Raw genomic sequence first — 26417 nt, forward strand, 5'->3', positions numbered from 1 at the left:
CTGATGACCCAGCCTACCGTATGGACAAGTGGCTCCTCCCGGGTGGGAACTATAACAGATCACTTTACTCGAAACCCGACCGACTACGGCTAACGGCCCTACTGGCCATTCGGTTAAGATTTGGCATACCGTGAATAAATCCCTCGGATGGGAGCGTAGACTGACATTGGCCACTCCCCTGTGGGACTCTGCACAACTAGGTAACCTATGGACTTCGAAGGGGTTCGATAAATGGGACATGATTGGCATTTCACAAATTAAAGATCTATGGGAAAAAGGTGAAGGGAAAACGTTTGCCACTCTCCAAAATCAATACGAGCTAACTAACACTGAGCTTTATCGATATACGCACTGCACTGTACTCACTCCTCCCAAAGGGCTCCTCCCTTCCCGAATCGTCTCCGTTAGAAGACAGGATTCTAGATGGACACCTCCCAGATAAGACCATCTCCTTAATCTATAATTAATTGATATATAATATGGATGACCCTCTCGCAGTGCTTCGACAGAAATGGGTGGCAGACGGGGTGGAACTGGATGATGAACACTGGAGGGAGGCATTGTCCTCTCCTCGAGTGGTAGCTATCCCTGCACGATTAAGACTGGTACAGCTTAAAATCCTACACAGGATATATATCACCGGCCCCAGGGTACTACAAATGGGAAGAGCTGAAACAGGAGACTGTCGCAGAAAATGTGGACATATAGGTACCTTTATGCACATCATATGGGAATGCACATACATTCAAACATACTGGAGGGAGGTACACAAAGTTATGAGAACAGTCCTCGGTGTCACTATCCACCCTGAAATACGTAGATGCCTATTAAATATATGGGAACCAACTGACTTGAATTCCCAACAAACACAGTGGGCCACTCTGGGATACACACTGGCAAAAAGAAACATCACTCAAGCCTGGGGAGCGGTGGATTCCCCCACATTAGAGGCTTGGGAAAAGAGTATGGACTGGTGTATGTTCAGGGAAAAGACGGTATATATCGGCCAAGGCTGTCCTAGAAAGTGGTCCCGCATTTGGACACAATGGAACTCATACTGTGGTGACATTTGCACCCCCCCCCCGCAAAGTACTTGATGACCTGCTTCCTCCCTGAAATGTCCTAATTGTGTATAATGTGAACAATTGTTGTCTCAATTTGTCATGCCTTGATGGATATTGAGTGGATTCTGGAATTGCTTATATGTCGACGGTTGTTTAATAAAAAGATTTATAAAAATAAAAAAAGGGCCTTTTATAAGGGCCTTTTGGGTAGCTTCCTGTTTGGACAGAGACAGATAGAGGCAGATATAGAGAGAGACAAAGACAGAGATATAGACAGAGACAGACAGAGACAGAGACAGAAACAGATAGAGACAGAGACAGATAGAGACAGAGACAGATAGAGATAGACACAGACAGAGACAGATAGAGACAGGGACAGAGACAGAGATAGAGAGAGACAGACAGATATATATATGAGACAGATAGAGATAGAGAAAGACAGACAGACAAAGACAGAAAGACAGAGACAGATAGAGACAGAGACAGACAGAGACAGACAGACAGACAGATACAGATAGAGACAGCTAGAGATAGACAGAGACAGATAGAGAGAGAGAGAGACAGAGAAAGATAGAGACAGATCAAGATAAAGACAGATAGAGACAGAGACAGATAGAGACAGAGACGGATAGAGACAAATACAGATAGAGACAGAGACAGCTAGGGACAGAGACAGGTAGAGACAAAGATATAGACAGAGACAGAGATACAGACAGAGACAGACAGAGAGAGATAGATACAGATACAGATAGAGACAGAGTTAGAGACAGAGACAAATACAGATAGAGACAGAGACAGAGATAGAGACAGATAGAGACAGAGACAGAGAGAGACAGACAGAGACAGATGGAGACAAATAGAGACAGATACAGACAGACAGAGGTAGAGTCAGATAGAGGGAGACAGATGGAGACAGATGAAGACAGATAGAGACAGACAGACAGAGACTGACAGAAAGAGAGCTAGAGAGATAGAGAGAGAGAGAGAGAGAGAGAGAGAGAGAGAGAGAGAGAAAGAGAGAAAGGTAGAGAGAGAGAGAGAGAGATAGAGATAGAGAGAGAGAGAGAGAGAGAGAGAGAGAAAGATAGCGAGAGAGAGAGATAGAGAGATAGATAGCTAGAGAGAGCGAGAGATAGAGAGAGAGATGGAGATAGAGAGCGAGAGAGAGAGAGAGAGAGACAGCAAGAGAGAGCGATAGATAGAGAGATCGATAGATGTGTGTATGTCGGGTCTGGTGGCTCAGTGGACGAATGCGTCTGCTGCAGGGTCCTGTGTTCAACCCCATGGTCACAGTTTTTTTTTTGCTCAAGCCCTGCCCCCCCACTGCCCCCCCCTACAGGTGCGGCCCTCGGCCACACACCACACTGTAAATTTGGCCCCCGAGATAAAGATTGTGAGTACCCATGGTCTACTGGAAGTTTGACTCAAGGTAAAGTATGAAGAGGATTAACATGCCTGCTGCAAAGAACCTGTATACTGCAGATCACAAAGTGCATATAATGTAAATAGGTCAGTGAGTTTCTGCTTTAGTCAGAGAGATCCTTTTGTTACTTGCAGTGTATAGGTTAAAATCCTAACATAGGACAGTGAGTTATTAACTGTCATTAAAGAGCTGCGTGCAAACTGCAAGGTATGGATTAGAGCATTATGATTTTTTCCACAGTCTTTTATTATCCATAATTTGGAAAAAGGGTTCATTTGGATAGAAATCAATTCGGATACTTAAAGAAAACCCACAACCATGGTGTTACGTGTTAAATTCTGAGTTTGTGCTTCTCCAAACCAAGCACTCTTCAACTATCCAGCCTACCAGTATGGATGACATGTGACTCCTACACCTTGCAGTCTAGTCCTCTGTAACATTTTCTATATACTGATTTACATACGTATTATTGATTGTCGCTGTGTAGTGTGTGTGATATAAAGTGCTCTGACACCATACACTGGTATGAGTGGCACTATAAAACTAATTAAATGCATCTGAGAAAAAGTGGTTATGGAGACTTGAGGGGCACAGTTAAAGGGTGATAGTGAGGGAATCCGTGGCAGAGGTGGTCATTGAGTGGCGCCAACAAACATTGTTGCACAGGGCGCCACCAGCGCTTAAGCCGGGCCTGCTTAGTATATCCACCACTACATATGGCTTAGTACATCTACCACAGCCTGTACAATAGTATACCTCTGCACATACGGAAACTTTAGTTTCTGGACCCTTGACTATACCTAATTTACTCTACCACTCTCTTTAACCTATTACCTGTACCCATAGCTTTACATTAATACCTCTAGAGCATAAACCCTAGTAGCTCGTCCCCTACTTGTAATCTAATACCTTTCCCTATTTAAAGCCCTGTAGTTCTGTATCTATCCTTACTACAATATCACTATCTTGCATATACCCTTTTTTCTTGATTATCTTCTTCTCCTCAGTGTCTTCTTTTCAAGTGTTTTTGTTAAATTACCTTATAATGTTTGAGGAAAACGGGTTTTAACATTTTTGGAATTTACCAAAATGAAGCTTCAATAGCCGGTGGTAAATAACTGATATTTTCCATTTTATGTTTTTTGTCAAAATGAGGTAGAGCCACACTGGCATCCTCGATGTCCAGGGCCCCCTAGGTTTTTATGGTCAAGTCAGCAGTCCAGAGGGAGAGAGAGCTCAGAAAACACTTCTGACTATGATCTCACCTTGATAGACATTACTTCATGGTTCGATCTTGTGGGCTTGCAGTCACTTCAATTCCTTTTCCTCAAGTGTTGACTCAATATACATCAAATCAATATACATAAAAACAGCTCATCATTGTAATGATCCACAGACACCTCTTCTCGGATTTAGCTCTGACCAGCTAGTGTGTCTGACTGACTGCGACAACCAGTCACGCACACCTGGAATCGAAGTTGGCACAACAGACAAAGCGTTTTCGGTCAATCGACTGGCACTAGTGCAAACTAAGAATTTTTGTTAGCAAGAAGGATATCGTTCATTTACTCTACTTAAGACTTCCCTTCAGGAACTTCGTTGTTTTTGTGAGGTGCAGGCAATTTAATTATTTAACAATGGAACATGGGGCCCATTTGTCTTCTATGGATAGATCTAGTTTATTTTTTCTTATAATTAGCCTTAATAAGTATTGCCTTTTGTTGCAGACCTTAATCTTCTTTATTGATAAATTGTTGTTTGGTTTTGCTGCTACGCATAGCATCTCACATATATTCTCTGAAGACTGTGTTGCAGCTTTAGCAAAACTACGAAAGGGAGCTAGGGCACCATTAAGGAAACAGTTTACCTATATGCAGTGGACGTCTGGGCTCTTCCCAGACTGCTTCTCAAAATTAATCAGCACAAATTGAATGTCATTAAGAAGAACCTACCGATCAATAATCTAGTTTTACATCCAATAGCCATACTTATTAATTTTATTTTAGATGTTTGTTTACTGTGTTCTTCAAACAGTGAGCAGAAGATCTAACAAGTGACTCAATGGCTCCTCAAATGTATCTCAAAAAGCACACTTAAATGGCTGAGTTTAATATTCTCACCAGTTAGTGAAAGCTGCCACTGAGGAAAGTTCACCAGGTAAAGCTTTATTAACAGATTCTTCAATTCCTGAGAGTATGTTGAGCCCAGGCCGTGTTCAGGCAACCACAAAAATGTTACTTCCAAATCTCTTAAAGCAATTAAGATATCAAATGGCTTTTCCAATATCAGATTATCCACACAGTCCCCCCTTTAATAACAATCTTTAATCCAGAACCTATAATTTGTTGCCTAAGAATTGCCTGCCAGACCAACAATGTGCAGTTCATTCTGGATATTTGAAATTCAGTAACAGTCAATTGAAAACCACCTACGCTAAAGGCCTATTACCACATAAAGGTATTATTTAACCCATTTGTTAGTCCACAGGCTGGCCTGAAAGAGTACATATGTAAATGCAGCTGAGGAGGGCACTCTCTTTTCAATAAGTTTCCTTAGTAAACCTTGAAGTGGGAAATGTTCTGGCCAGGTGTGTAAGTGGTATACACGCAATTCAGCAGTAGACTAATTGTTTACTTCACAAGGTGTGCAATGCAATCATGGGGCATTTCTGTGTCACAAGGAAACAGGATTTATGCCAAACACAGATGTTATTTCATACCTCTAACTGAAGGATGCAGCGAGAACTGTACCTGACATGATTAGATCTATTGGCGCCTCTTCTCTTAACTCCTGGGGTGAAATACCATTTGGGTTAAATATGTTTGAGAAAAGAGATTCCCAAACTTCCCCCAGTATCGTTGAGTCCATGCCCATGGCATCCGTCGAGAATAGGGGGCGATTAATGACCTCCCAAAAGCTCTTGGTGTCTTTAAGCACGCTAGCTCTATCAAGGTCTTCCCAGGCTAACCTCCTTAGTTCGTCTTTCCTTAGATTGATGGGATTTTTATAAATCTGTCTCACATTTTTAATTTGGATTTTGTCACGAGGGATTGCATGCAGTGCCTTTTTTAGATCCTTTTGGGCTCTTGAACACTCTGCGCTAAACAATCTTATCTCCTGGATTTCCCTTCTCCGTACTGATCTAGTTAAACGTTTGGATACATCCATGCAAATTAATTGAAAACCCTGTATAACCTTATCTGGGGGAGAATCAGGTTGTAAACATTTCTGGATGGAGCTTAGGTTTGCCTTAACGATTTTCTCCTCAAATTGGCTGGGATTTATTTTACTCCATTACAGTCTCACCCCTTGATTGGTACTGTACTGAATAAGGCGGCCATCACCTTTCCCCACTTGGGCTATTACACATAGGGAGGCAGTGAAGGGGTCGAGGTCACTTGCATTATTCGGCTCCACCTCATAACTACCAACAAGGGAGGCATACTTTTTTGATATAAAAATAAAATCAATGACACTTTCCCTACTTCCTCCAACGTAGGTGGGGCACTGTGTTAAGGGGCTACTAACCAGGGTATCAATCGGGCACAGAACGTTTACAACAATGATGGCATTTAAGGCCTCGCCCTGCGGTGTGTGTATAAAATGCAACAGCGGTTGGCCCTCTGTGTCCAGCATCCCTCACGCTCTATTTGAACTATGCAAACAAAAAGTGCAATTAAAATCCCCCACCCAAAGAATACACAGGGGCTGCCACTTCCCTGCTATCTTGTTGATTTCCGCCCTATGGTTTTAAATCACCTCACAACTATTTTGATCAAATATATTATAATACCAGTTGATCAGTAATGGCTTAACCTGAATCAGTTTGGAGATCAAAATAGGTTGATACCAGGGGGAATCAATTATAACCTCTGCTTGGATAGACCTATATTTAACTGAAATAAATGTCACCAGCCCTCTTTTTGCCCTCCCTGCCGGTGAAGGGGTTGCATGGACATTAAGGGAGTAATAACCATCCAAGCTGATGTCACCCTTATACCAAGTTTCCTAAATACAAATGACATCAAAGACCTTAACATATTCTAACCAGGCCTCGTCCGATAACTTCGGGCGGATGCCTGCAATATTCAAGGAAATGATTATAAAAGGACAGATTTTATGGTCCCTGCTCACTGTGTCCACCCTATTACGATTAGCGGCAAACCCAGCAGGCGTGGTGACTGAGCCAAATCCCTCCCCTCCTGAATTGTTGGTGGGGGGTGAAATAGGCAAGTAGGTGCTGGGCTCAGATTTGTTTGCATTATTGTATATATTAATAGTGCCAAACAAGGAAGGACCCAAGGAATTATCGACCAACCTATCCCAAGTTATACAAGCAGCTACATTAGGGTCTCTCCCTGGTCTGACACTTGTTTTCTCCAGTTCGAATAGTCTGCTCGGTTGGGCGGGTAGTCAATCTATTTCTGTCACACCCGAGAGCGCCTCACAGCAGTTAGGATGAATATATGAAGGGAGCTGAGAGCGAGAATCTATTTGGGTGGCTGCCAGGACTGCCTGCTCGTAAACGACCCCTGTTGTCGGGGCTAAAAAAAAAACAAGGGACAAGCTTGTATCTGCTCAGTGGGGGAGTTTCTAAGTTGTTTCAAAGCAAGGACAGTGCACATCCTAACATTAAAATTCAACACTACACAGTCCCCTTCTCTGTTTTTGGGTGTTTTGCCCAGCCAACACACACGCCATGCCATAATAATGTGTTTGGGTCAATTTATCTGTGCCTGGATGTTGCTGGTGCACCAGTGGGGTGATTTAATAATGAGACTCTGGCAGCTTTCCTGTTGTCCAGATGAGAGATTCGGAACCCCTATCAAGATCAGAGTAAAGGGGGTAAACACTCCGGAGGTAGATTTAAGATTTAATGGACCAGGCGCAAGACCGTATGTGAGCGTATTTTCTTTCAACCGATTCGACCCCCTATCGGGGTCGAATCTCCCATGAATAGCGATCCCTTGCTCCCCACTGGTAATCCCATCTTCTACAGGTGCCCTCACTGGCAGTGCCGTTAAGTGATTAGTGCAATTATTCAAAATTGAAGGTAATTCAGGTTGTGTTAGCGCATTGTGAGTGTTTATTGACCCACTTTTTGTAACCCGCCGGTCCTCAGGGATGCTAGAGAAAGCGTTGGCTCCTGTACCACTAGATGTAATGGTCTCGCCATTTTGCTTTTTTTGAGCAGCTGGTTTCCCTATGGTCAACAATAGTCGATCAAGCTGCTCCTCTATACAACCCAGGCGGGATAAAATGGGTTCCAAAGACTCTAACACCACTTTACTGATTTGGTTGGTCAATATATCCATTTAAATCCGTGACATGATATTTTCTCCTCCGTTACGGGATCTAACAGCAGTTCCAGGCAGGTTTGGCTTCGTCGTTTTGACCCTAGGCGGCTGGCCCCTCCCTTGATGGTTGATCCCTGGCAGTTCGGTCCGCTTCCTTTTGCCCCCTGCTGTGCTCTGGACCCCTATTTTCCCCTTAGATGAGCTTGTGGCAACTTCCACTCCCTTTGACACTGCACCTGGATCATCCTGGCTCAGTATTATCACAGTGGGTGACAGTGGGGGGGTTGTGCCACTGAATCAGAAGATGTTACCGGTGTGACTGGGTTGAGGACCCCAGTGGCAGAGACAGGTTGAGCAGTCAGATCAGGGGGTGGGGGTAGTGGAACTAGTGAGAGTCTACGTTCAGCAATTTCAATTTCCTTGTCAATGACCCCCACTGCTGTCTGTAAAAAGCCATCCAGATTCTTTTCCCCATTATATAAAAATAAATCAAAGGTCTTGTATGCACGGAATTAAAAACCTTGGATTAAAAAACAAATTTAACTGTTTATCGTGACGCCCCTCTTCCCAGCTGGGGCTTGACACTTGACTCTTTACCCAAGGTGTCGACCGGTAAGATAAAGAGGGGTGGCCCAGCCCAGCCTCCTCCGGGCTCGGACGGGCGCAGACGGGCCCGCCCTTGGCCCAGGCTTGGCCCGGACACTGCCCAGGCATACCCGCGCGTGTTTTGGAAGCCCGCAGCCAGTTTTGTAGCGCCTCCTGGCGCTGGCGTGGTGACGTGGCCGGCTGCGCGCCGCATGGAATGCTGGTGGTCCTGTTGCTCCACCCGGTCTCCGGTCCAGGAAGAGACCTTCAAGCAGAAAGCGGGTCCCACACTGCGGGAGCCCGCGGCCGGTTTTGTAGCTCCTCCTGGTGCTGGCGCTGTGACGTAGGCGGCTGCACGCTGCAAGGAATGCTGGTGGTCATGGTGCTCCACCAGGTCTCCGGTCCAGGAAGAGGCGTTCAAGCCGAAGGCGGGTCAGTTGGAGAAGATGAAGGCCGTGCAAGTGTGGTTAGGAGTACCTTGCGATCACTGGCTTTACAGATGATGTTAGGCGGTCAGAAATTATGACTGATACCAACTCAATGAAGGAGAAATAAAGAAACTCATCCATCTACAGGAGATTCTTGGCCATTGGGGTGGTAGGCCTTAACCTTGTAACAAAATCTTTTAGTCTTAGAGTGAGAAAAATAACTAATTTAAACATTACTCTAACTTGTCACCTTTAAATGCTTTGGTTTTGTTCTGTAAAGAAATCCCAAAGGCCTCTGTCCAGAAAAGTGTAGGAGAGAATCTATGTTTGTAATATTGTTTGTATGCAAGGATAAGGTTTCCATACCGGATCATTATCTTTGGAAGAACTGCAGCCACAGAATAAGGAGGCATAGTAGAACATGAAATGACTGAGTCCCTAAAATAAGCCTGAGGTGTGAATTGAGCAGTCGGTATCCTCTGGAGCTAGTGGAACCACTGTCAAAATATACGTCACTAAGGCCTCAGCTTTTTATCCAGAGAAGGTAGGCCTGCTACCAAAATACCCTTTTCAATTAGAAACATAGCTATTAAGGAAACAGTCCAAAACACCCTTGCCCCTGAAATTCCAGGAACTTTCCTACTCCAGGAGTTTCCTGGTATTTGTATATGAACTAAATGGCGCAACAAAGTAACACAGCGTTGTTTAAAATGGGTGATTTACACTGGGTAGTGCAGAAGGGAAGAAGCGAAGAAAGGAAGGGGATACAGCTCTGAGGGTGAGGCTGAGATATTACAGGTAAGGAGAAAGTGCTCCTGTCTGATAAAAAAAATCCCTTTAGCAGATATTGTGTTTTAAAGGAAATTAAAACATGTAAAAAAAGGAATATGTGTAGTCTTACAAGCGTAAACATCATACCCAGTTTTTATTCATTTTGTTAGACAAGTAGACCTACAATCACTCTGAGATGTTTAAATGTTCTTTTTTTCAGAGGAGCCCAGAGATTGTGATTATCTGTGTCCAAAACTCACCAACCTATAATGCTAGCCTTGTGAGAATTTAAAATCAATTCTAAGTGAACCGTTGGTTAGAGAAAGTTTAAGGTATGTGTACAGACTTCGAACTACAACTTTTTGTGAAATGTGCCAAACTAAACATACTGGCCCGGTGTCCCAGAGAGCAGTACTAGCCTCCCATGCTGTACACCATCATGCATCAAACCATCTTAGGTTAGTGAAAAGCTAGTTTTAAAGATTGCTTAATAATTAAGGTTCTTTAAATAGCCTTCAAGTTTGTGAACAGTGTGCCTCCAGTGGTGTTTAAAAAATTTGGGAAATATGAACAAAACAATGGTTGGACAGATGATGTCACAGTCACTGTTTAAGAGGGATGAAGGACCTAGTGAGACACTTCCACTTTAAGAGTAATGAGCAAAGAGTATAAATGTTGTTTGGTTTCCAACGTTGTGCACCAGGTGGAGAACAAAGATGCTAGATTTCAAAGCATTGTCAGAAACATGACAGGACAAATTTCAAAAGTGTGAGGCAGAGGACTTGAATACCACCGCAATATGTTTGATAGAAGCAACAAATATAACAGCTTTGTAGGTGACACCTGAAGTTGTAGCCTGGAAGCATGCATTGAGGTGTACAACAGCATCTAAAACCCACTGGCAAACTCAACTCACCATCTATCAGAAGATGCTAGTACATTCCTACTGGTGAAATAAGTCTTACTTATAATTGATTCCACATTATCATGAATACTCTGCTGATCTGTCAATTACCTGTCAGTCAGTGGAGTGATGACAAGCCTGTCTGTGCAGCCCAAGTACTCATTGCAGTAGCTGAACTCCACATCTGTAATTTGGATGATGCATTTGTCTGTGTCTTCAATGAAATAAAACCGTGATTGCTTTTGCCATTCAAAATCAGATGAAGACTTAACATTCATTCGAACCTGTAACAACAAAATGACACAATCAGCAAGACGCATGGAACCCGTGCACATGATTCTATGCCATACCAATTTGGGGTTGCGGACTGGCCGTAGTCTAACCAGTGAATAGCAACAATTTGTCAAACATTATATATCCTAATTTCAACAGCCTTGGAATAAGAATGAACAAATTAGCATGGTAGTAATGCCACAAATGTGGGACAGACAGGCCCCCTTTATTTAGCCAGGCCTACTTTTTCAATACTAATATGGGTAGATTGCTTGTTCCAAAGAAATGAGCTAATCAAGTCTTCCATTGCCTTGAAAAACATTTCAGGAATCTCAGTCAGGAGTGAGGAGAATTGGAAGGCCACTAGCGGAAGTATCTTCATTTTGATAATTTCATCTCTACCTAATATGGAGATGGGCAAGCAACCTCAGGTATTTTAAAAGTGATCGGATTTTGGGATTAGTGGATATATATTTCATCTATAAAGGTAATCTAGTTCTTCCGAAAACCATTTCCACAGATATCGCTTGGGAATAGTGTAATAGATGACAGCCAGGTACCGTGAAGAGTCTCTGAGGAGAAATTTCATAATAGAAGCTCAGTTTTTGATTTATTGATTTTATATCCTCCCTACTTCAGCAAAGTAGGTATTTGTTTTGAACAGGTTCCCGATTGATTGGGGTTTGGAGTACGTATTTACTAAGTAGTCATTTGCAAAGAGTTTGGGTTTTGGCGCACCTGGATCAATAGCCTCTATCTACAGGGAAGTTCTAATAGCTCTTGCCAACGCTCAATGTAAAAAGTGAATAATAGGGGTGACAAAGGGCACCACTGTCTGGTACCACTGGAGATTTGCAACCACTCCATGCTTTTACCATTGATTATAAGTGAAAAAGGGGGGACAAGGGCACCCAAAGGAATTAGACAGGGACCTTGGGTTGATACGTATTACAGGAAACAGTGGTCCCTGAAAGCAAAATGATAGAACAAAAAATGAATATAGTCAAAATTGAAACTATATTATAGCCAATGTCCAGCCGGGCATGGCAACTTTAATAAGTAGAGGTTGTTAACAGTGAACCAGAAAATGTAAGTAGAATCTTGGTGGGACACAAGCCTGTATCCTATGACTTACATATCATGTTGACAACAAATAGTAGAACACATTCAGGCAATTACATTGATGTTTCTTTTTAGAGATAATGAGTAGCGAAACATCTGGTATTTAGATTGCCACCTTCACAATATATTACATAAAGAAATATTAAAGTGTAGGGTGGACAACAGAGTCGACGGCGTTTCGATCCTTATAAGAGAGATTCAGGATCATCATCAGGACTATTTAGTTAAATTGCCCATATTTTAGAAAGCCTGAGTAAACATTGGACAATAAGGCAAACGTGAAACAAACACAGATGGAGTTACATTGGAGAAAAGGGGAAAAAAAGAAATAAAGAAATAACAATGAATCGATTTATAATTACATTTAAACAAACCATTTAGCATCAAAACGGCACTATGTCAGATCAAGGGCTAGTTCCTGTATGCATTCTCATGCAGGGGTGACATAGCGAGAATTCGTCTACTGGAAACGATAGGTTTGAAGAGTAACAAGGGAACAAGCGCAGTTTAAAGGTAAGATACGCTTATGGAAAAAGTGCGTGAAATGGTAGGTGACTCATACAAGCCGAAGTTGCTAAGAATTATCATTTGTTGCGGAGTACGGCGTGAGCCGGAGAAACGTAGGAGGGTGCTGCGTAAGTGAACATGCGGTATCTGAAGGATAACGGGAAGGGTGACAGGATATGACAACGGAGTGGGAGTGAGTGGGTGTGCAATTACCTCATGTTGCCATGGAGGCAACGAAGCAGGCGCCGAGTCTCGGTCTAGCAACGTTACGTGAAAGATAATGAATTAAAAGGTAGGAACAATGCCTGTGAAGAAATACATATTATTAGTGGGGCGAAGCGTAGTGGCAAGATCGTAGGATGTGCCGTGAACGAACGGGCTTACCTACGGACAACTACTTCCGGAATGGAGGACACGGTAAAGTCTAAGGAGAAAAAGTGAATGGTATCAGGATCCGAGAAGTGAGCGTAAAAACCGGGTGGCGGGTCCGCAGTGGCGACGCTTACCTTAATGCACTAGAAGAGATGGGTTCCGTGGCCATGCAGAGGACAGTGTGTTCGGACGATGCCGGATCAACTGTGAGGGCGGAGTTGCGATGCTACATAATGTAGGTGTGTGCGATCATGTGGCCAGTCACATGGGAAGTCATGTGCTCAGGGAGTCGTGCCGTGCAGGTGAATGGGCGGAATGACTGAGAATCGTAGCGCCATATTGGAAGGGTAAAGAAGAAGGGGTTAGTTGAATGCAGAGCAAGGCAGCCAGCGAGTTAAGAGGTGGGTAAAAGAAGGGAAGAATGTGAAGGCATACCTTGACAGAAAACGGAAGTATTATGGAATTTACAAAGGATATTTACCGCATATAACATAAATATAATACATACATATAATTAAAGTGGATCAATACCCATCAGGCAACCCAGTAGTGGGAAACGAATACCATTGGTCACGAAGCACTAGCAACGAGGTATGGTACCCGTGAGGGTTCAAACTTAATTAGGTACTGATAGTGTTCCATTCAATGTTCAGGTGATTGTAAATTGAATTGAATCCAAAAAAAGTTCATAGTAAAGCGGTCCAGTCCTCAAGGCGATTCAGCCCTCCGTGTATGCTTCCTGTCTTGAGAATCCACTTTAATTCTTCCTTGTTCAATAGTTGGGCGAGATCAGCGCCCCTGGGTGGGATCTTCACTACAGAAATTACAGTCCAGCGTATCTCATCCTCAGTGTGGCCCTTGGCCTCAAAATGTTCGACCAATGGAGCATTGGGGGTTTTGCATCTTAACCTGCTTCTGTGCTGACAAATTCTTATCCGGATTTTTTGTGTCGTCTGACCTATGTAAATCATATCGCAGGGACATAAGATTGCATAAATCACATTACAGGTGTTACAGTTACTGAATTGTTTGTGTGGTTTACGTATATTTCCATATACTAATTCTTTGCAGTCAGTGGTAAAGCCACACACAGAACAATTGCCGCATTTGTTATGACCAATCACAGATGGTAAGGACCAATGGTCATGAAGGGTACCCGTATTAGTGGTACTGGGGAGGGCTGCTCTAACCAAGTGGTCCTTAATGTTCTTATTTTTCTTAAAAGCAAACAGAGGTTTCTCCAGGTTAAGTATTCCGGCATTAACTACACTCCAATGCTTAAGGATGCTTTTTCGAAGTTTGTTCGAGGAGAGGGAAAAAGTTGTAACGCATACTATGCGATTCTCTGATTTTTTGTTTTTAGGTTCCAAGAGAGTGTCCCTTGGACAGTACCATGCTCTTTTAAGGGCGTTGCGGATCAACCTTTTGGGATAGCCTCTGGAGGTCAACTTGTTGCTTAATATTTTAGCTTCCCTGAAATAATCCTCCTTAAGGGTGCAGTTGCGTCTGATGCGGAGGTACTGAGAATAGGGAAGAGAGTCTTTAAGAGCTCTGGGATGATTGCTGCTGTATTTCAACAGAGTGTTACGCTCAGTTGGTTTTCTGAAAAGGCTAGTGATCAGAAGCCCATCTCTGTGTGTTATATTGAGGTCAAGAAAAGGAATGGATATTTTATTGTGTGTGAGTGTGAATTTCAAACCACCACAGTTGTTGTTCAGCCAGTGAAGGAAATTTATGAGCATTGTTTGGGTGTCATGCCAAATAAGGAAGATATCGTCAATATATCGTTTCCAGAGTGACATGGCGGAGAAAAAAGGGTTGAGTGGGGCCAGTATGCAGTTCGTCTCAAGTGCATTCATGTATAGAATAGCCAGATTTGGTGCAAAAACTGCTCCCATCGATGTACCTTTGGTTTGCTGGTAGTAATGCCCGTCAAACAAAAAGAAATTCCTGGTCAAGCAGATCTCAAGGAGTTGCAAGATAAAAACGGTGGGAACTGCGTGTGGTCTGATGCGTGTCTCTAAAGTAGTTTCAATGATGAGTAATGCATCTCGTTGGGGGATGTTAGTATATAGAGACTCAACGTCAAGAGTGCAAAGTGTGTCTGTTGAAGGGTTAAAATTGTGGTTCTCTACCAATGTAATCATCTGCATACTGTCTCTGACATAGTATGGTGTTAATGGGACGAACTCCTTTATGAAAAAGTCTACATATAAGCCAAGTGGCTCTAGAATGGAGCCGCAACCGGAGACGATAGGGCGTCCAGGAGGGTGTTCAGTGTCCTTGTGGATTTTAGGTAGAGTGTAAATAACCGGAATCCGAGGAGCCTTGGCATTTAGAAACTGATATTCGAGTTTGGAAAGGAAACCTTCATCTAAACCAGATTTGGTGACTTGATGGATGATTTGTTTAAGTTCATTAGTGGGGTTGGTGGGGAGTCTACAGTAATGATCTGTATTCCCTAGTTGTCTTAATATTTCGTTTTTATAGGTAGTGGTTTCCTGTAGTACTATTCCACCACCTTTATCAGCAGGTTTGATGACTATCGTATTGTTAGTCTTAAGAGTATGGAGTGCTGATTTTTCTGCCAATGAAATATTGTAAGGAATATAGTGGTGTTCTTTGGCCAGTTGTGATAGGTCATTTAATACCAGCTTCTCAAAAGTGGAAATCTCCGGTGGGACCATATTGGCCGACGGGGAGAAGGTGGAAGGAGGCCTCAAAGGAGTGTTGGGTGCTTTGGGTGAAAAAGCACCCAACACTCCTTTGAGGCCTCCTTCCACCTTCTCCCCGTCGGCCAATATGGTCCCACCGGAGATTTCCACTTTTGAGAAGCTGGTATTAAATGACCTATCACAACTGGCCAAAGAACACCACTATATTCCTTACAATATTTCATTGGCAGAAAAATCAGCACTCCATACTCTTAAGACTAACAATACGATAGTCATCAAACCTGCTGATAAAGGTGGTGGAATAGTACTACAGGAAACCACTACCTATAAAAACGAAATATTAAGACAACTAGGGAATACAGATCATTACTGTAGACTCCCCACCAACCCCACTAATGAACTTAAACAAATCATCCATCAAGTCACCAAATCTGGTTTAGATGAAGGTTTCCTTTCCAAACTCGAATATCAGTTTCTAAATGCCAAGGCTCCTCGGATTCCGGTTATTTACACTCTACCTAAAATCCACAAGGACACTGAACACCCTCCTGGACGCCCTATCGTCTCCGGTTGCGGCTCCATTCTAGAGCCACTTGGCTTATATGTAGACTTTTTCATAAAGGAGTTCGTCCCATTAACACCATACTATGTCAGAGACAGTATGCAGATGATTACATTGGTAGAGAACCACAATTTTAACCCTTCAACAGACACACTTTGCACTCTTGACGTTGAGTCTCTATATACTAACATCCCCCAACGAGATGCATTACTCATCATTGAAACTACTTTAGAGACACGCATCAGACCACACGCAGTTCCCACCGTTTTTATCTTGCAACTCCTTGAGATCTGCTTGACCAGGAATTTCTTTTTGTTTGACGGGCATTACTACCAGCAAACCAAAGGTACATCGATGGGAGCAGTTTTTGCACCAAATCTGGCTATTCTATACATGAATGCACTTGAGACGAACTGCATACTGGCCCCACTCAACCCTTTTTTCTCCGCCATGTCACTCTGGAAACGATATATTGACGATATCTTCCTTATTTGGCATGACACCCAAACAATGCTCATAAATTTCCTTCACTGGCTGAACAACAACTGTGGTGGTTTGAAATTCACACTCACACACAATAAAATATCCATTCCTTTTCTTGACCTCAATATAACACACAGAGATGGGCTTCTGATCACTAGCCTTTTCAGAAAACCAACTGAGCGTAACACTCTGTTGAAATACAGCAGCAATCATCCCAGAGCTCTTAAAGACTCTCTTCCCTATTCTCAGTACCTCCGCATCAGACGCAACTGCACCCTTAAGGAGGATTATTTCAGGGAAGCTAAAATATTAAGCAACAAGTTGACCTCCAGAGGCTATCCCAAAAGATTGATCCGCAACGCCCTTAAAAGAGCATGGTACTGTCCAAGGGACACTCTCTTGGAACCTAAAAACAAAAAATCAGAGAATCGCATAGTATGCGTTACAACTTTTTCCCTCTCCTCGAACAAACTTCGAAAAAGCATCCTTAAGCATTGGAGTGTAGTTAATGCCGGAATACTTAACCTGGAGAAACCTCTGTTTGCTTTTAAGAAAAATAAGAACATTAAGGACCACTTGGTTAGAGCAGCCCTCCCCAGTACCACTAATACGGGTACCCTTCATGACCATTGGTCCTTACCATCTGTGATTGGTCATAACAAATGCGGCAATTGTTCTGTGTGTGGCTTTACCACTGACTGCAAAGAATTTGTATATGGAAATATACGTAAACCACACAAACAATTCAGTAACTGTAACACCTGTAATGTGATTTATGCAATCTTATGTCCCTGCGATATGATTTACATAGGTCAGACGACACAAAAAATCCGGATAAGAATTTGTCAGCACAGAAGCAGGTTAAGATGCAAAACCCCCAATGCTCCATTGGTCGAACATTTTGAGGCCAAGGGCCACACTGAGGATGAGATACGCTGGACTGTAATTTCTGTAGTGAAGATCCCACCCAGGGGCGCTGATCTCGCCCAACTATTGAACAAGGAAGAATTAAAGTGGATTCTCAAGACAGGAAGCATACACGGAGGGCTGAATCGCCTTGAGGACTGGACCGCTTTACTATGAACTGTTTTTGGATTCAATTCAATTTACAATCACCTGAACATTGAATGGAACACTATCAGTACCTAATTAAGTTTGAACCCTCACGGGTACCATACCTCGTTGCTAGTGCTTCGTGACCAATGGTATTCGTTTCCCACTACTGGGTTGCCTGATGGGTATTGATCCACTTTAATTATATGTATGTATTATATTTATGTTATATGCGGTAAATATCCTTTGTAAATTCCATAATACTTCCGTTTTCTGTCAAGGTATGCCTTCACATTCTTCCCTTCTTTTACCCACCTCTTAACTCGCTGGCTGCCTTGCTCTGCATTCAACTAACCCCTTCTTCTTTACCCTTCCAATATGGCGCTACGATTCTCAGTCATTCCGCCCATTCACCTGCACGGCACGACTCCCTGAGCACATGACTTCCCATGTGACTGGCCACATGATCGCACACACCTACATTATGTAGCATCGCAACTCCGCCCTCACAGTTGATCCGGCATCGTCCGAACACACTGTCCTCTGCATGGCCACGGAACCCATCTCTTCTAGTGCATTAAGGTAAGCGTCGCCACTGCGGACCCGCCACCCGGTTTTTACGCTCACTTCTCGGATCCTGATACCATTCACTTTTTCTCCTTAGACTTTACCGTGTCCTCCATTCCGGAAGTAGTTGTCCGTAGGTAAGCCCGTTCGTTCACGGCACATCCTACGATCTTGCCACTACGCTTCGCCCCACTAATAATATGTATTTCTTCACAGGCATTGTTCCTACCTTTTAATTCATTATCTTTCACGTAACGTTGCTAGACCGAGACTCGGCGCCTGCTTCGTTGCCTCCATGGCAACATGAGGTAATTGCACACCCACTCACTCCCACTCCGTTGTCATATCCTGTCACCCTTCCCGTTATCCTTCAGATACCGCATGTTCACTTACGCAGCACCCTCCTACGTTTCTCCGGCTCACGCCGTACTCCGCAACAAATGATAATTCTTAGCAACTTCGGCTTGTATGAGTCACCTACCATTTCACGCACTTTTTCCATAAGCGTATCTTACCTTTAAACTGCGCTTGTTCCCTTGTTACTCTTCAAACCTATCGTTTCCAGTAGACGAATTCTCGCTATGTCACCCCTGCATGAGAATGCATACAGGAACTAGCCCTTGATCTGACATAGTGCCGTTTTGATGCTAAATGGTTTGTTTAAATGTAATTATAAATCGATTCATTGTTATTTCTTTATTTCTTTTTTTCCCCTTTTCTCCAATGTAACTCCATCTGTGTTTGTTTCACGTTTGCCTTATTGTCCGATGTTTACTCAGGCTTTCTAAAATATGGGCAATTTAACTAAATAGTCCTGATGATGATCCTGAATCTCTCTTATAAGGATCGAAACGCCGTCGACTCTGTTGTCCACCCTACACTTTAATATTTCTTTATGTAATATATTGTGAAGGTGGCAATCTAAATACCAGATGTTTCGCTACTCATTATCTCTAAAAAGAAACATCAATGTAATTGCCTGAATGTGTTCTACTATTTGTTGTCAACATGATATGTAAGTCATAGGATACAGGCTTGTGTCCCACCAAGATTCTACTTACATTTTCTGGTTCACTGTTAACAACCTCTACTTATTAAAGTTGCCATGCCCGGCTGGACATTGGCTATAATATAGTTTCAATTTTGACTATATTCATTTTTTGTTCTATCATTTTGCTTTCAGGGACCACTGTTTCCTGTAATATTGATTATAAGTGAGGCATTGCTGCATTTGTAAAGATTTCTCAAGGTACTTATTAACTGGCTTGGAAGTCCCATTTTACCTAGTACTGTGAACAATAAAGACCAGGGGTGGGACACATAAAAAGCTTTTTCTCCATCTATGAAGATGAAAGCAGCTGGGATGTTATTCACTGAAACATAATCAATGGCTTCAACCATAAAGTGGATATTGGCATAGAGCTGTGGTCCATGCATAAAGCCATTTTGGTCCCTACGTAAAATTTGGAGTAGCAGCAAAGCCACCCTTGCAGTGATTTATTTGGGCAGAACTTTGTGATCTATATTGAGAAATCTTATAGGCCGAAAAGAGTTCAAGTTGGCAGGATCCTTCTCTTTCTTTAAAAAACAAGAAATATACCCTCTCAAAAATGAGGGGGAATGCTACCACCTGATAAAATATATGTTAAAAGGCTGTGTCATCGGGGACTTCAACTGCTCTACAAAAGACTGGTACCATTCTGAGAGAAACCCATTGTCTGCAGCAGCCTTCCACTGAGGTAAACTCTTAATGACCTCAGCTACCTCTTCGTCTGTAACTTGGCTAACCCGACCGGCCGGTTCCTCTGCTAAACATCTTGGCGGGAAGCATTTCTCAAAATACTCAACCATGGCCGGACCTATTGTTTATGACACATCAGCATAACTATCCACAAAGTGTTTCTTGAGAAGCTGGTCTATTCTCTTGGGGTCCTAGATGAAGTATAGGGTCTGTTTGGGGGTCATGCCACTTTGTAAACTGAGCAGCAATGGCTCTAGATTTTGTGCACCACACCAACATCCTCCCGAAATGCTCCCCTTCCTTGTGGAGTTGTTGCCACGCTGCTTTGGAACTAACCAGCTAATTTTCTAGAAAAATAGATTTCGGTCCTGCTTGGCCTTTTCCCATTGGCGAACGTTTTCGTAGTTGGTTGCTTTAATCAGTGTGGCTTCTGCCAAAGACAGCTTATCCTGTCTGGAAAGAAACTATTGAGTCTGGTTTTTCTATTTAAGGGCTTATAATAAAACAACTTCCCCTCGTAGCATGGTCTTGTGTGCTTCCCAAACCAAATCGAGCAGGGCCGAGCCTATCTTCTTTAAAAAAAAGGACAGGGTCTTTCGTTATGGCTATACAAAACTCTTTCCTCCAATAGCAAAGGTTGTTCCGGTCTGCACCTAGGAGCTGCTTTGCATAGAATGCAAGAGTATCAAGAATACAAGCCGTGTGATCAGCAAAACAACTATGTGAAAAAATTACAGTGCTCACCTACTCCTAATTAAGAGGTTAAAATAATCAATTCTTGAGGCTGAATAGAACCTTTTAGGAAAATGAATAAATAGCTGAAGTGACAGGTTTTCTGGTCTCCACAAATTAATAAGCCTTAAGTCAATTTTCAAATGCTAGTGGGCTTGGGCCGATTTAATTTTTTGGGTAGCCCACCAGCTTCTTGAGGTGTCCAAGAAGGTAGGCTGAAGTAGATTAAAATCATCACCAATAATAATTTTGCATGGGAAGTCCACCAATGCCAAACTCTGCTGATAGAGTGGTTCAGGTTGTCTTCGATTGGACCACAGTATAAGAACTAACATAAATAGATGTGATGCACTTTTACTATGACAGCCATCCATCTCCCAGCTCTATCACAAAGGGTTTTATTAACAGATGCTAAAAGTTTATTAGAAGCTAAAATTGCAACCCTCTGAAGTGCAGCAGATGCTAAGGATACTACGAGCATTTTTGAAAGGGGTCCAAAGTTGGGCCTTTACTTTGTTACAGTTTTAAAGATGGGTCTCATGAAGTAGCAAAAGTGATGTATTATTATCAGCTGCCCAGGACAGTATTGCTTTTCTCTTTCAGCCCATTGACATTCAGTGAGGTAACTTTAAGCTGATACACCTAGCACAAAATAGAGCAGCAAAAACCGATACGAAAGACCCATCCATGACTACACCATAATATTTGTGATCTAAACCATTTTATTGTGCTTTCTCAACCCCCAAAGCCACCCAAATCTTCTTCCCATCATTCACACCCTTCCTCCTCTCTACCTGCCCATCTCTGTACCTACCCCTGTGTGACCCTGAGACCCAAACCCCCCTGCTCATCTCCCTTCCCACCATCTTGGTGAGAGCCAAAGTTCCTCTGACCAAACTTGCTCCAATCCTATGTGTGCTGCATTAATAGGCACTGGTGGTTGGCCGCAAAAAGAGAGGAAAGCCACCTCCCATCGAATTTGCCCACACATCTACCTTTACCGAAATATGAAACAATGAGCCCAGAGAAAGGGTGACTGCTGTTTCCTAAGAGTGAACTTACCCTGTAAACGAGTAGTCTATTCTCATGCTCCTACACCCCCACAACAAAACCATAATTTTTAACCTTGATTACCATAACCCCCATGATCACACAAATCCCCAAAAGAAAAACTGTGAGCACGTTAGAATTCCCTAAATGGAGTACAATTCATAATTTCGTTCATTCATCGATTCAAAAGGAGCAGTCTGAGTTTCCTGGACAGTTCAGTTAAGGCTTCATAGAAAATAAATCAATTTAACATAAACAGTAGCATCAGACCCCGCCCTCCTCCTCTCCAGGGCCCTTTGAGGGTCACTGAGAAGCAGTTGGGGAGAGGCAATGTCAGAAAACATGAAAAATGTCCCCTTTACAAGCACTTTTAACTTGGCTGGTTGAAGCAGCATGGCCTGAGCGCCTAGGGATCGAATATCTAAAAGTATTTGCTCGAATGTCCTCCTTTTACTAGCGAATGCAAACAACATGGTTGAAAAGAATTGGAGCTAAACCCTTTTGAAGTTGTACAATCTTTACGTTTGCTGATTGCTGTCAAAATCTACTCTTTTACTGTATAAACTCCAATGTTCACCAGTTTTGTTCTGGGTCGTGATCTATTTGGCTTAGCTGTAAATGGGACTCTGTGAGCCCTCATTATTGTAAGGTTGACCTTGATCTCGGGGAGCACCTATGTTGCTTTCAGATGCTCAGCAACCTCAATTGTAGGGCTATTCTGGGATTCTGTTATACCCAGTAATCTTAAATTAGAGCACCTCCCCCTATTTTCTTGATCCTCTAGCTGATTTTTTTAAAAGAGGGAGGCTTGTTGTGAGAAAGTATTTTGAGTGTCCTTTGAAGCTCCCTGCTGGAGTTCAAGTACCTAATTACAAAGAATGTCAAACTTTCTCCCCAGTCCCTGCATCTATGCACCCAGGACTTTTGCAAACATTGCCTGGTTTTCTTCTAGGTATTTAAACTACAGAAAAATCACTTAGACCATAGAAGCAGCCCGGTTAGCCTGGTCTTGGGATGATTGGAACAACAGCTCTCCTTCACATTAACTCTGTCCTCTAGTAGCACCTGAATTTATAGTAAGGCCAGGTGTTTCTGTCAGATTCGATGGCAAGTTTGTTTGACTGGAAATATTCAAGTTAGAAGACGGTAAGCTGAGCCTGGGTGTTGTTGAGTGCCCAGACAGCTGTGGCAATCCTCCATGCTCTTCAGACACTAATATCAACACTTCAGCCTGTTGGGGGCTCCCAATGAACTCTCCACCCTTGCTATTCCTGTGTTTGTATCTCACTTCTATTAAGGGGCAGGTATTGGTGAAGATAGGGTAGCTCTTAATTTCAGGGTGGACACTGCATCGTCTAAGAGACTGGTCGCAGTAGACCCTTCTGGTTCTGTACTATCATCCTCCTGAACCTTCTGAGGGCTATACAGCTGTGTACATTTGTTCCTGGTACCACCATATACCCTCGATTGGAATCATGCACTACCCTTTGGTCAAAGATTCAGCTAGCGCTTCCTTCTGAGGGCTTATCTCTGGCTTCAATGGAATGCAGTGCCGAACTTAGGGAGCCAATATCTGGATGACCTAATACCCTGTTGAGGACCAGAGATATCCTACGACTAGGATCAGTGTTCAGAGGTCTTAGACACTTCGGAGGCCTCAGGACTTGGATTACAGATTGTCTCCTCTGTCTCCTGCAGTGAGTAAGTCGAATCGATTGGCTTCTGCCAAACACTGTAGGCGTGCAACATTGAAGCCTGGCCTGGGTCTTTCTCACTTAACTGCTTTCCGGTATCTGCCTGCACCCCCACACATGAGGCTTTATAGTATGTGGTAAGGGAATTAGCATTCAGCTCGTTTTGACTGGATACTCAGCTCTTTCCTACGAACAACAGGGCTGGTTTTGGCCCTGGTTTTCAGCATCAGTTAATGAACTAGGCACATGTAACAGTTGTTCAAGTCACAAAGTGCAACAGAGACAAACTGAAAAGGCAGATTGTTTTAGTTAGGGCCACTATGCTCCTTAGACAATGCAGGGGCAGAGGACAACAACATAACTCATGCCTTATGTACTTAACTCGCCCTTTTACCCCAATCCTAGCTGGTGTGCGTGTCTCCCAGTCTAGTCTTCCCAGCTCCCCAGAAATGTCTATACTGGTGCTTACAGGTACTTTCCCAGGTACTTAGGAAGGAGAGCGAGATTAGAGTAGCACGAAGCCCTGTAAACTTAATGGACTGGCCCCTCCAAAAATCATCTCTTTCTAGGAAATGAATGTGCACCTGCAGGGACCGATACATCGAGGCCTTGAACATTGTGTCCGAACTGAGGAACTCCAGCTCTTGGCCTCACTCTCCTTTTCAAATCCCGCGCATCAAGCTGCTGTGGCAGGCTGATCCAGCAAAACACCTCTGTTGGCAGGGTCAAGAAAAGAGCAGCACTCCAGGAAAAAAGGATTCAGCAGGGTCAAGGATTTCCTGTCATCAGTGGTGTGGCACGGCACAGCTAATTATGAGATGCCGGCTGAATAGCACAGCGCTCTGACGTCTTGTTTGTGGGTGTGGCCTTCCCCTCTGCGATTGCATGAGGTGGTTGCAACCAACATCCCCTGAAAGTGAATTTTGTGCTACAGAAAGTCAAGGTGCTAGCATGGTGGACTATGTAAAGCAGAAATTGAACGGCACTATGTAAGGCTGAGCTTTTAAAAATATCTTATACAATGCGAACATGATAGAGGTCAACGGGGTCAGAACTGCAACTCCTGTACTCCTGAAACTCTTCCAGTGAGAACAGCGATTCTGTGCCACTGTAACAATGCCAGAGGCATCAGTTATGGCTCTCCAGTGGTTCTTTTTGAAAAGTCTATGCCTTACTTGCAACTCTTAAACCTGGGTTCTTCTCTTTCTGTGAAAATCTGAAGCTTTGTATTTTTAAAAAAATCATTAAAGTACTTTTATTGCCCAATTCCAGGTATTTAGTCAACTTGACAAAGTCCCTCCATGTGGTGTGAGGTCAAAGGGCATATGATTAACCATTCAAAGATGCCATCAGAAGGTGGCAATTGGTGTTTGATTCCACTTACATTACCACTATGATTTGGGATAAATTACCACATTGGCTTTATACCCAAGGAGCTAAAATATCTAGTAATATACTCATTGAATTCTCTTTTGCGATTTGTAAAATCCCAAATCAGTCAAAATAAAGTATTCTTTGAATTCAGAAGGAGAAATATGAAAAGGGATCCACCAAAATATACAACTCAATTACTGCAATGCGTAGATTTTTAAATATCCACAAGAAAAAGTATCTATGAAAGATCCAAGACTGGAGAAATAATAGCCATTCATAAGTATGAAGCATAGTACTTCAGATCAGGTCCAATATACTGTGACTGCTGTCAATGTCCAGTTACTAACTTTACACAATAATAAAATAATGAATAACTTGGATAGAAAGTATTTGCCAATGGATTAGAATGTAACAATTTATTTTCAATAATTCCACAGAGGCCTAACCAGTAACAGCTGGTGTGTGGGCGGGGGGATAAACGACGAACAAAAAAACACGAAAAAAGGAAAAAAGAACATACCTGCCAACTGCTGCTCTTATGCTCCGAGTCCTCGCTGCAGCTCCCAGGCTCCCCTGCGGCCAATCCCGACGCTGCTCTCATGCTTGAAAGCAGCATCAGGATTAGCCTGAGTGCCCTTAATTAGTCCCCCAAGAGAAACTGGGAGCCTGTGCTTGCTATCTCCAACCTGGCAACGCAGCTCGGGTTGGAGACAGCTCAGTGCTCAAGTCAGTTTGGCTGTCCTGAGACAGCCGGCCGAACCCACATGCGGACTGACAACAGTGCCTACCACTTCCACTCGTGACTGCCCACATGATGGCCCCGCCCCTAAGACTCGAGCCAGCCCTTAGAACGTGAAAAATAAAACGATAATAAACCTGTTTTGTTATCATCTTATTTTTCAAGTTTTGAAGCTGGAAAGAGTGTAAGGGGCGAGGTGGGAGGGCGACGCTCCTCTGCCATAGTGGAGAAGCAGTCACTGGTCCATCCACTAGTGATCTCAAGATGTGCAACTACTTTATACTCTGGTGCACATCACATTGTGCCACACTGCTGCATTCATGTTGAGCCCCTTCTGCACCACTTCTGTATTCCCTTCTCCACGCAACTATGTATGATTATTGATTTTATGTATTGATGTCTGTGTGTTTATTGATCTATGTCCATAGGCAGCTGAATATGTTAAGGCTATTATGAAACTGGGCGCCTGTAAGGGTCCTGAGACACATACCTACCTGTATTCTCATAGTGTATTTCTGTTTTCACATGCAATGTACAGAAGGAAAAACTCATTGTGTGGTTGTTGCTTATTTAAACAAAAGTTTACAAACTGTCGGAACTTACCAAGTCATCGAAGATATCCTTCTGATGCACATGAATGGTAATCAAAGTCTCGTATTTTGTACGCTCAATCTTAGTGAGGTCTTGTGTTGTCATGTCAATCAAATCATTTAAGAGGTCCAAGAACTTCTGATTTGTTGTCTGCATGACCTTTATAAGATGACAATGAAAACAAAGTTATGTACACTAAAAGCAATGCTGCTGATTTTTTAAAAAATGACAGCTTGTGAACAAGTTATTAAAAGTCGGAACCGCCAACATGAAAGTGTCATGCAATATATTATCATATATATTTTGGTTTCTCATTAACTGCAGCAAACAGATTTTGAACAACTTAAAAAAGACATTCTGATGAAAATTACAAATCTCCAAGCTGTTAACGCAAAAGCAATATGGATAGG

The 26417-nt window shown here is 42.9% G+C and overlaps 1 protein-coding gene across 1 annotated transcript in view; it reads right to left on the minus strand.

The window, feature by feature from the left end:
* LOC146822633 (dynein axonemal heavy chain 5-like) overlaps window positions 1-26417 on the minus strand; it is a 971002-nt gene that overhangs the window by 619594 nt on the left and 324991 nt on the right. Inside the window, exons 39-40 of the mRNA XM_085606815.1 lie at window positions 26020-26166; window positions 10584-10756 (exon numbers count right to left, since the gene is read on the minus strand). Of these exons, the coding sequence (XP_085462941.1) occupies window positions 10584-10756; window positions 26020-26166 (320 nt within the window). The remainder of the gene's footprint in view (window positions 1-10583; window positions 10757-26019; window positions 26167-26417) is intronic.

Source organism: Triturus cristatus, chromosome 5_2, assembly GCF_964204655.1.
Source record: "Triturus cristatus chromosome 5_2, aTriCri1.1, whole genome shotgun sequence".
NCBI classification, from domain to species: Eukaryota; Metazoa; Chordata; class Amphibia; order Caudata; family Salamandridae; genus Triturus; species Triturus cristatus.